The 12121-nt window shown below is 40.7% G+C and overlaps 1 protein-coding gene across 1 annotated transcript in view; it reads right to left on the bottom strand.

The window, feature by feature from the left end:
* LOC136827879 (branched-chain alpha-ketoacid dehydrogenase kinase-like) overlaps window positions 1-12121 on the bottom strand; it is a 446871-nt gene that overhangs the window by 288209 nt on the left and 146541 nt on the right. The window contains 1 exon segment of the mRNA XM_067085342.1: window positions 4638-4751. Within this exon segment, the coding sequence (XP_066941443.1) occupies window positions 4638-4751 (114 nt within the window).

The raw sequence follows: 12121 nt of genomic DNA, 5'->3' as shown, positions 1-12121 counted from the left end.
ACGTCGAATGCAGGAAGGGGTAAAGTAGCTCTTGAAGCTACGACTCACTGCAACAATGCACACACCTGAACCAAAGTTGACTGGCTGAATGTGGCCACTGGCTGTCCCTCCGATGGTCTGTCGTCTTCCTTACAGTCACTTTGTATCCTTCCTACGGCAGTGGCCTAACCAACGTCTCTTGAAAGGACAAAGAAGATGAAGAGACAGCAATACAGCATACGACGATGAAGAATGCGAAGATGGAGATCATCATCTAGAACAGGAACAAGAGGAGGGGGAGGGAGTGTAGGAACGCCCGACTCCCCGAGATGGAGCAAGAACCGTAGACAAGAACTATAGATAGCTACACCTCCTGGTCTTGGAGACAGGTTGCTGAAACTGGTAAAGTCTATCTAAGGGTCCTGCAACATAAACCTCCGCTTCCTTCTTGTGCCAAGGGAGAGGGGATTCTATGCCCAAAGGCAAGCAGAGCTCTTGTACAATGGATTACAAAACCACTGCACTGTAGCAACAGAACCCAACTCCATCTCAAGCCTCTCAAGCTCTACAACATTTCAAGTAACTGTGTAGTCAAAATAAAAAGTCCTGCTTGTTTCACAGAGAAAACACTACAGGACAATCTGAGAAGAGATGTAGAACAAGGATGTTCAATAAAATGAGGTTGAGAAGGTGTCTAAAAATAGAATGGTTGGAGGCAAAGGCAGTAACTCTCTCCTTGGATGAGTAATAGAAATATACAGTAACAGAATAAAAGAATGAACACCAAGGCTAACACAAGAGTTGGGTTTGCTTTATATCAAAAGGCAAAAGAAATTTAGAGAGAATGTCAAAGAGAAAAGCCCATACAGTTAAAATGAGTTGATAACAGCTACATAGTATAACTGTGTAAGAACAGCTACCCAGCAAGAAAGAGTGAATATAATAATAATGTAAACAGAGTAGAACATATTGTAAGGTTGCAGTATTTCCAAATATGCAAAATATCTCAAAACAACAATTATATTCAAAAGAACAAAAAGAACAACCATATTTGACGGCATATAAGACGCACTTTTTTAATAAAAAAATGGCCTAAAAAATCCCCCTGCGTCCTATGTAATAATGTAGGCTCAAAATTTAAGAATTTTGGCCGAATTATACATGAAACGTCACGTAGATGTTGTAGCCCAGCCTAACATTCGGTGTTATTCTAATAACCTATTAAAACCAAAGTTTATTATAATTATTTATCATTATCACACTTACCATCACCGCATTTACTACTGCTAGTATCATAATCAATATCTACGTTGTTATTATCGATATTTTCATTAAAATGTGTTAATATTATTATCGTCATCTACAGCGATCGATTCCACATTTACAGACTTCCAGTATCCACTGCCACCTATCGGTGATTATCTCGAGAGCTTTACGAATAACAAGGCTTGTTCAGTTGGTAGTTGGCATTCCTGCTAACATTCTCTTTACGCATAACAACATGGCTTCGATCAATTGGTGGTTGACAATTCCTGCTACTTTTATAATATATAATGGATATATATAACATATATTACAAGGTAACATCTTTATTAATGTTTTTGTTGGTTCTGCGGTAAGAAACAATGTTTACAAATGAATGTGTTGCAATCTATTGGTAAACCTATGAGGTAGCTTTCAGCAGCAGACCTAAACATGCGATCGTAGTAAATGGCTGATTGTATAATACATATTTTGATAAATATAAATATGGTAAATAACTTCTTTATTAATGTTTTTGTTGATTCTGTTGGTAAGAAACAATATGCATATGATAACCTAATACTACAGTTTTTACTTACCAAAATCATATGAGCATAGGCTAGGAAACCTTATTTTTTTTCCCTCAATGTCCTGCTGAAATTGGGGTGCGTCCTATGCAGACATGCGTCTTATAAGCCATCAAATACGGTAAGTAGAACGGCATTTAGCAGAAGAGACGCGTCTCTTAAACTTCGGCAGAAGGGTAAAGTGAATGCATGCCGACTGGATGGCAGTTTCCTCCACTACCATCGGTAGCCAACTACCAATAACCACCTTGTTTTTAGTTAAGCGGCTGGGTCCAGCTTGAGCTGAAAGTCAATCCCCATGTGTATAGACCAAGGGTTTGTATATGTGTAGGAACAATTTGATTTTATAATACAATTTTTTCATAAACACTCATTAATCATACAATTACAGTGCATCACCGACTTATGGGGATTTGATCTTATGGCTCTTTTTCAGCGCCGTTAACAGTGTCTTACAGAGCCGTAACTTGATGTTGCATCAAGTTACAGCATCATAAGCGCCGCTGATAGCGCTATAGGCATCAAGTTAATGGCGCTCTAACTTGATGCAACATCAAGTTACGGCGCCATAAGTGCCGTTAAAGGCTAAACACAGACTTACAGCGGAAGTCAACTTACAGCGCAGCACTGAAATGGATCCCCGGCTGTAAATCAAGGACCTACTATAGTGCGTCCTCAACTCACAGCGCCACCAACTTACGCAGATTCGATCTTACGGCACTTTTTCAGTGCCATTAGCATTTTACAGCACTGTAACTTGATGCTGCATCAAGTTACGGCGCCATAAGCATCGTTGATGGCGCTAACAGCAAGAATAACCATGAAGTTAATGGTGCTTACAGCGCCTTAACTCAAGTTACGGCGCCGTAAGCACCGTTAACAGAGAAATCGACTTATAGCAGAAATCAACTTACGGCACGGTGCTGGAACGGATCCCAGCCGTAAGTCAACGACACACTGTGCTATAATATACATAACTCTATATAAAAATGCATATTATAGGCAGTCCCTGGTTAACGGCGGGCTCGGTTAACAGCGATCCGGTTTTATGGCGCTTGTCTAGCGACAAAAATCAGCAATTTTCAGCGCTGAAAATTGCAGATTTCTGCTTATCGGCGCCGATAATTGGGTATTGGCCCTGATATATACCTAACAGAGGCGCTGATAACCAAAAATCGGGGCTTTTTGGCGTTTAGCGCCGATAAGCCCTGAAAATCACTGAAAAAGTGCCAAAAATCACTGATTTTCAGTTAGCGGCAATTGTCAGTTATCATCACATCCTCAGAGCGGAACCCCCGTCAATAACCAGGATCTGCCTGTATTTGGCAAATTAAACTTGCTTCAACTGAAACTATGAAGAGTAAAATTGGAATTCAGTATCAATTTTGAGAGGAATGAATAAATTTGTTTCAAATCCCACTACTGTAACCAAAAAACATGCTAAGTAAAATCAGATTACATGCAAAGCAAAACAAAAAGGATACAAAAGGCTTACACAGCTGTAAAAACTGCCAAACCAACAAACTGGAAGAGTAACATTTAGAAGCTATGAATGCTATTATGAAACACAGTACAGGCAGTCCCCGGTTATCGGCGGGGTTCCGTTTCTGAGGGTATGATGATAACCGAAAATCGGCGCTAACTGAAAATCAGCGATTTCAGCGATTTTCGGGGGTTATCGGCGCCGAAAAGGGCCAATTTTCGGTTATCAGCGCCTCTGTTAGGTAAGTATCGGCACCGATAAGTGGAAATTGGTGATTTTCGGCGGCGAAAATTGCCCGATTTTCGTCGCTAGACAAGAGCCATAAAACAGGATCGCTGTTAACCGAGCCTGCCGTTAACCGGGGACTGCCTGTACACTGAGGGCTGGTAGGATGTGGCAGAGTAGTCCAGGAAATCCTAGTGGGAGCTTCTCTTTTTGCTGAGACAACAGTTTGGTGAGACTGGAATTTCCTATATGGAAATAAGGCCTCTTGTGATTACTAAGGTTGTAAGTAAAATAGGTTTTGTATTATACAAATATTATTTCCATGGTCCCAAAAACTTCAGTCTCACTGGACTCTTACATGAATCACAATCCAGAAATCTGCCATGTTGACTGGTGCTGCATATGCTTTACCCTTTTTGCATAGTACTTAAGGATAATGCTTATCTCATGATTTATTGTTTTGTACGACAAACTTAGATGGCCTGAAACACTATTTAGGTGGGAGGCATTGGCAACAAAGCTCAGAACTTAGAAGGTAAAATTAATAAGCCTCCACTTATGCAGAGTTCCCTCAAAATTACCTGCCTGGGTTACACAAAAAATGGTATTCTTTGATATCTGCTTCTTTCTGTAGCTGTCCTCAGGAGTGTCTAAAGCTTAAATCCTTAAGATCCAAGTTCACCATGCACAATTTAATTGCTTCTACTGGACAAAGTAAGAAGACTCCCTTGCCAAAAGAGATTGTGGACAGGGCAAGGATGGCAAATTGGGTGACCATTGGGTCTTGGCCAATAAGGGAAAGAGTTTTGGTAATAAAGTCAAATGGAATGGAAAGAGCAATAAAAGTCTGGTTCTTTATATGACATATTTCCAGACAATGCCAGGAACTGTTTTCCATTTACACAGCAAGGTAACATTATTATTACAAAGATGATCGTAAACATTTCTAATCACTGAAACACCAAAAATTACTTTTCATCAGCATCATAATATCTGGACCAACAAGAATTACTTATGACCAACAAGAATTACTACCCTTAATTATGCAAAGCTAACCTCTACTATAAAGAAATAAAACTAAATGCTACTTTTTTGTCAATCGCCTTACAGTTTTAACATACCTTATGATCATCAAGCAACTGTGCTAATCGTCTGCTGTAAGCTTGCTCATCCTCCAGAGTAACAATAGGTGCATAACCATTCAGTATGTTAAATGCTCTGATGTACAATTCATGCTGAAATAAAAAAAACACACAATAATAGCTAACAGGAGCTTTTCGATTTCTTGATTTCCTGAAATAAAAAACTGTAATTAACATGCCAGACTAAGAATATAGATGGTACACTATTTGGACTTGTTCAGAATAAGTATAGCATTTCAAGTTGTAAGTGATCATATAGCCTCAATGGTTTGAAAAAACTAACCTAACTGCAGCCTAAGTTTTATGCTAAGACACCCAGGTTACTTAAACTATATTATTCTAACTCACAGTCAGAACCATATTGCATTGTGTATGTTTTCCAAGACATAAATGGTACCAACTTACTAAGGCAGTCCCCGGTTTACAACGGGTCCGGCTTACGACGTTCCGAGGTTACGACACTTTTCACATATTCATCAGAAATTATTTCCCGGTTTACGATGCATGTTCCAGGGTTACAACACGTCCGCTGATCCGACAGAAGAAATATGGCTCCAAAAGGCAGAATGATAAAAATTTGAGTTTTTTTGATGAAAAAATCAATAAAAATGCAGTTTATATCGTTTCCAATACACCCAGAGCATTGAAAGTACGGTTTTCTTAGGATTTTTGACGATTTTTCAGTTTACGACAATTTTCGGCTTATGACGCAGCGTAAGAACGGAACCCCATTCATAAACTGGGGACTCCCTGTATTATTTAAGGTGACGTAGTCAACATCCTCAGCGTAAATTGTTACTGAGATTGACGTGAGCACAATCTCTACTTCGTAATCCTCATTTTAAGAACACTCCAAGAAATTCTCCTTATCCTACAGTATGCATACCTTAATAAAGGAAATCTTAAAACGTCTTTAAATGAAAGGTAATACTTAAGTGAATCTGAAGGCACCAACAACTATGGCTGAATCTCCTGAGTCATTCCTAGGTAAAACACCACTGCATCACAGCTGTAACAAGAGTGATTTTCACAACTGCCACTGACCAACACCAAACATTCAACTAACAACTGATGACCAATACTTAAGCACTATTACACATACAGTACATTGTAATACAGGGAGCCCCTGGTTATTGGCGGGGTTCCGTTCCGGCAGCATGACAATGAGCAAAAGCTGCCAATAACAGAGAATTGGTGATTTTCGGCACTTTTTGGTGATTTTCGGTTATCAGGGCCTCTGTTAGGTATGTATCGGCACTGAAAATTGCTGATTTTGTTGCTAGACAATCCCTGAAAACTCAGATCGCCAATAACCGAGCCCGCCGATAACCGGGGACTGTCTGTTCATACAGTCATACCCCGAACTTACATGAGGTTAAGTTCCAGAACCCTTCGCACAAGACGAATTTTCGCGTAAGTTTGGCACGGTCTCTAAATATGCAAACAAATGCTCATTTCTGAAGTTTAAACACTAAATATGACCCTAATCATGCTCCAGAATTATTAAGCTAACTTTTAAATGAAATTAAAGTTACTGTGATTTCATTTAAAAGTTAGCTTAAGACATTACCCTTAAAAAAAGAAATAAGAGGTTGACATAAAAATAGAGTTGGAGGAGAATTTCTCTCTCTCTCCCCCTTCTGACCAATCTATTTTTACAAGCCTTCTCAATCTCTTTTAATAACTTCTTCATTCTTCATCTATTTCTCTTTGTTCTGAAATGCTTTTTCATGAACAAAGTGTTTTTTATTTGGAATAATACAACTCTTAGTTATCATGTCTCCATGTTTTAGAACGTATTTGCCACACTAGTGCATTTACATTTCGTAGATGGTACAGGTAAAAATTAGATCAATTTAAACTATCTACTGTACAGAAAAAGATGTACAGAGAAATAATAAGTTGTAAAAATGTGTGAGCGCTAACTATGAACGAGAGAGAGAGAGAGAGAGAGAGAGAGAGAGAGAGAGAGAGAGAGAGAGAGAGAGAGAGAGAGAGAGAGAGAGAGAGAGAGATAAGGGTTGTCCTTACTTAAGAGAGTGAAATTATTTATTAATTATTTAGACAGAGAAAATAACACACGAGAGAGAGAGAGAGAGAGAGAGAGAGAGAGAGAGAGAGAGAGAGAGAGAGAGAGAGAGATACTGTTCTTACTTGAAATATCAAGTTAAATTATTTATGAATTACCATGGAGAGAGAGAGAGAGAGAGAGAGAGAGAGAGAGAGAGAGAGAGAGAGAGAGAGAGAGAGAGAGAGAGAGAGAGAGAGAGAGAGAGAGTGTTATTCTTATGTTAGACATCAAAAGATGGTTTGAGGTTCAAGAGAAATGTCAAAACGGAGACTGATTCTTTATTATTCTTGACAGGTGTTTATTTCAAGAGAAATGTCAAAACGGAGACTGATTCTTTATTATTCCTGACAGGTGTTTATAAGACAAAAAGTGGACGGAAAGGTAGTAGGCGACCCAAGGGCCCTCTCTGCGTCTATACAAGATTTGTGTTTTCTGGCAAGCATAAAAATATGTACAGCTTTCGTTACATGACATATAAAAGTTAGATATACATATCGGCAAAAGGCCGTACAATAATACATAAGATGAGGTACATAAAGAATCTGAAATAAAGACAGGTAAAATACATGATGTGATTAATGTACATCTGAAAGGAGAAACACAAGGAAGGAGAGGTGCGATTTGTCGCCCTTACAAATACTCCCCCACCCAAGACAATAATTAGAGGAGCAATTATTGGATGAAACAATATTAATCATGGAGGCGCTGGGGCAGTTGGAGTTGGCCCCTGCTTCTGGCACGGGGTGGAGTTGACACCTGGAGATGGCTGGGTGCATTTCCTGGGCTGCCCCAGGCACCGCCTTGGTGGGGAAGCGGGTGCATCTGGAGGCAGATATTGCGGGGAAACTCTGGGGCGCCTGCCTACTTCTTTGCAAACTTCGCTGTCCAACAGGAATGCGGGTTTCAGCTGGTGAAAACTTGTGGCTGAAGAAGGCCAAGGGCTGGGGCGTGCCGTTCACCAGCTGCTCAAGTACTGCACCGCAGGCGATGTTACTGGCATCCGTTGTCAACCTGAGGGCAGCGGCGGGGTCGTGGTGAGTTAAGGTGGTGGCACTGGAGAGGGCCCTTTTCGTCTGGATGAATGCCTGCTGCTGCGGAGCTTCCCACGTTAGTGTTTTTGATTTCCCCTTCAGGACTGACGTCAAGGGGTACATGATGTGGGCGACGTCTGGGATGAAGCGCCGATAGTAGTTTATCATCCCGAGAAACTCCTGAAGGACCTTGATGGTTTGTGGTCCCAGGAAATTTTCTATAGCTTTTACTTTAGAGGCCATGGGGCACACTCCTGCTGGGGAAATCTTGTGGCCAAGGAAGTCTACTTTTTCTTTCCTGAAGATGCACTTGTCAAACCTGACGACTGATCCACTGTCCTGCAGGCGTTTCACGACAGTGTGGCCGTGGTGAAGGTGTTCTTCTGGGGACCTGTCTGGTGTTGTTACCAAATTCAGGCACCGATAGTCCCTGCAGGGCCTCCATGAACCATCAGATTTCTTTACCATGTGGAGGGGGGATGCCCACGGGCTTGATGCCTTTTTACAGACGCCCATGCATTCCATTTCTGCGAAGGCCGTTTGGTGTCTTGTAACTTCTGGGGGGACAGACGTCGGAACTTGGCATGGGCTGGTGGGCCCATCGTGGTGATGTGGTGGAAGATGCCGTGCTTTACTGAAGCCCCAGGTGACTGGCGCAGTTCTGGTTTGAACACGTCCAGGAACTCGTGTAGGAGGGACGTGTAGCTGTTGGGGGCTGTGGAGCAGATGAAGGGCATCCCGGGTCCAGTGGAGAGCTGACAGGAATGGCACGTCCCTGTGTCGAGAAGGCGTTGTCTGGCAACGTCAACTAGTAGTCCGTGGTGCCCTAGGAAGTCTGCACCCAGCAGAGGGAACTTAACATCCACTATGACGAAAGGCCAGTGGTATCTGCGCTCCAGGATTGAGATAGTCTGGGTTGTCGTGCCATAAGTGCAGATGGGAGTTCCGTTTGCTGCTATGAGGGCGGGTACTGAGTCAGGTATTTTTTCTGAACCTTCCCTGGATGGTGGGAAAACCGACTGCATTGCCCCCCTATCAAACAGCAGGCGGTGTTTGGAAATCTCGTCTGCGATGAAAAATCCTGCTGGGCGGGGAGTTGGGTTTCACGGCCATAGCTGTTACTTGTGGCTGCCTTTATCGTTTTTTGTGAAAGAACACGGAGGCTTGCAGGTTTTGGCGTTGGTCCTGAACTTTTTATGGTAGAAACACCACGCCAGGTTTGGCCAAGTCTTGTGCTCTCTGAGTGGTGGTCTTTTCTTATAAACGGCGTTAATGTCTCCATCGTCGTCGTCTTCCTCTGACAGGTTGCAGGCTCCCAGGGCGGCGGCCGCAAGGGAAGTGGCATATGTCAAGGCCTTGGTGGCCTCATAAAGTTTCTGGGTGTCGTCGACCAAGGCATCTATGTCCAGGTTCTCTGCATCCCTTATCTGACGCCGAACTTCCTGCGGGAGGCGCTGAAGGAAAATTGCTTTTGTTAGGTCTATTGTCCTTTTCCTCCCGTTCTCGTTGCGACCTGGGGGGGGTTATCAACCCCTGCAGCTGGTCCCAGGCTTCCCTGGGTGATGCATCTCCGAGGGGCTGGAATAATTGGTCGAATGCGCGCAGCACTCTCTCGGACACGGGCATGGAGTAGGAATTCAGCAGTTTGTTCTATAAGTCCATGTATGTGACTTTGTCATGTTGCGTGTCCAGCCAGGAGAAGATTCTGTTGAATACTTCTTCTGGGAGCGCCGTCATGACTATGTCTGATTTTGTAGCATCGTCTGAGATGCACTCCATGCGAAAATGCTTGTCTGCGCCAGAACCATGATGCCATGTGTTTTGCCAGGAGAATGGGGGAAGTTTGACTGTGTCTGGCCTTGTTGGTGAGAGAGGTGTACAGAAGATGCTCGAGGGTTCGCACTGAGGTTCTGTTTCTGACATCTTTACTTCTCACGCACCAAAACGCGGGAAAATGCACTGTATTTAGTCCGTTAATGGTGCTGACTTGTTCAAGAGGTCGAACGAAGTGCCAAAACGTGCCCTTTTGGATATGCCGTATTTAGTCTGTTAACCCTTAAATGCCGAGCCTCTATTTACGAAAGTGTCTGCCGTATGCCGGCAGCGTTCAGGAGTTAGCACCGAAGCAGAAAAAAAGTTTTTTTCAAAAAATCACAGCACACTTAGTTTTTAAGATTAAAAAATTAAGAGTTCATTTTTGGCTCCTTTTTTTGACATTGCCTGAAGTTTAGTATGCAAATATTGAAATATATGACAGCGCAAAAAAAAATTCATATATAATTGTATACAAATCGCGCTGTGAGCAAAACGGTTAAAGCTAATGAGTTATTTTTTTTCTTTGTATTGTACACTAAATTGCGATGATTTTGGTATATGACAAATTGTAAAACGATCAAAGCAACACAGAAAAAATATTATCACAAAATGATGCATGAATTCGTAACACGCGGACGTAAAAAAGTTTTTTTCAAAAATTCACCATATATCAAAATATTGTGCTAGACTTCCCGTTTGTTGCAAAATGAAGGTAATTGATTGAATATTACTAGACTGTAAGTGTTTTAGCTTACAACTGCAGTTTTCGACCATTTCGTCGAAAGTTAAAGTTGACCGGTTGGTCGAATTTTTCTATTTATCGTGATTTATATGGAAATATTTAAAAACTGATAAAGCTAAAACCATGAGTTATTTTTTGTTGTATTCTTCATGAAATTGTGCACATTTTCATATATAAACTTTATGTAACGACTAATGTAAACGGTGGAAACATTATGACAAAGTGACGAAAGAATTTCTGAGATGTTCGCCGAGTTACCGCGCGCGGATGTAAGGAAAAAGTTTTTTCAAAAATTCACAATAAATAAAAATATTGTGCTAGAGACTTCCAATTTGTTTCAAAATGAAGGTAAATGATTGAATATTACTAGAATGTGAGAGTTTTAGCTTACAATTGCGTTTTTCAACCATTTCGGTTGAGTCAAAGTTGACCGAAGGTTGAAATTTTGACACCGTGATTTACAGTATATGAAAATATTTAAAAACTGACAGAAGCTACAACCATGAGTTATTTTTTGTTGTATTCTACATGAAATTGCGCACATTTTCATATATAAAACTTTATGTAAAGACTTGTTGCAAAATGAAGGTAAATGATTGAATATTACTAGAATGTAAGAGTTTTAGCTTACAATTGCGTTTTTCAACCATTTCGGTTAAGTCAAAGTTGACCGAAAGTTGAAATTTTGACACATCGTGATTTATATGAAAATATTTAAAAACTGATAGAAGCTACAACCATGAGTTATTTTTTGTTGTATTCTACATGAAATTGCACACATTTTCATATATAAAACTTTATGTAACGACTTGTTGCAAAATTAAGGTAAATGATTAAATATTACTAGAATGTAAGAGTTTTAGCTTACAACTGCGTTTTTCGACCATTTCGGCCGAGTCAAATTTGACCGAAGGTTGAAATTTTGGCACATCGTGATTTATATGAAAATATTTCCAAACTGATAAAAGCTACAACCATGAGTTATTTTTTGTTGTATTCTACATGAAATTGCACACATTTTCATATATAAAACTTTATGTAACGACTAATATAAGACAGTGCAAACATTACGACAAAGTGACGAAATAATTTCTGAGATGTTCGGCCGAGTTACCGCACGCGGACGTAAGGAAAAATTTTTTTCAAAATTCATCATAAATCGAAATATTGTGCAAGAGACTTCCAATTTGTTGCAAAATGAAGGTAAATGATTGAATATTACTAGAATGTAAGAGTTTTAGCTTATAATTGCATTTTTTCAACCACTTCGGTCGAGTCAAAGTTGACCAAAGGTTGAAATTTTTTGTAGTCGAAACGATGGCTACGTCCATGAGTTACACCGACAGACAATTTTAGTTGACTTAATGATACGTCCAGTCGATTGCGTTTAGAATGGGTTAATGGCACGGTTTCTGCCAGGAGGGTGCTACCAGAGGCCTAAACTTTACGCCGATAAAAGTCAAACTAAAGGCTTTTTGATGGTAGGGTGCGGCTTTTCAGTCAAAACTATGTTAATGGTTGGGCCAAAACAGTGCTACCTGTCCTGACCTGGGGTCACCAAATGTGAGGTTCAAGAGAAATGTCAAAACAGAGACTGATTCTTTACTATTCTCAACAGGTGTTTATAAGACAAAAAGTGGACGGAAAGGTAGCGACTTATGATACGTCACCCAAGGGCCCCTGCTGCATCCATACAAGATTTGTGTTTTCTGGCAAACATAAAATATGTACAACTTTGTAGTTAGTCTGTTAATGATAGGCCAAACAGTGCTACTTGGCATATAAAAGGTAGATTTACATGTCA

The sequence above is a fragment of the Macrobrachium rosenbergii genome, chromosome 42, assembly GCF_040412425.1.
Source record: "Macrobrachium rosenbergii isolate ZJJX-2024 chromosome 42, ASM4041242v1, whole genome shotgun sequence".
Classification (NCBI taxonomy): Eukaryota; Metazoa; Arthropoda; class Malacostraca; order Decapoda; family Palaemonidae; genus Macrobrachium; species Macrobrachium rosenbergii.
This window is presented reverse-complemented; position numbering and strand designations above follow the sequence as displayed.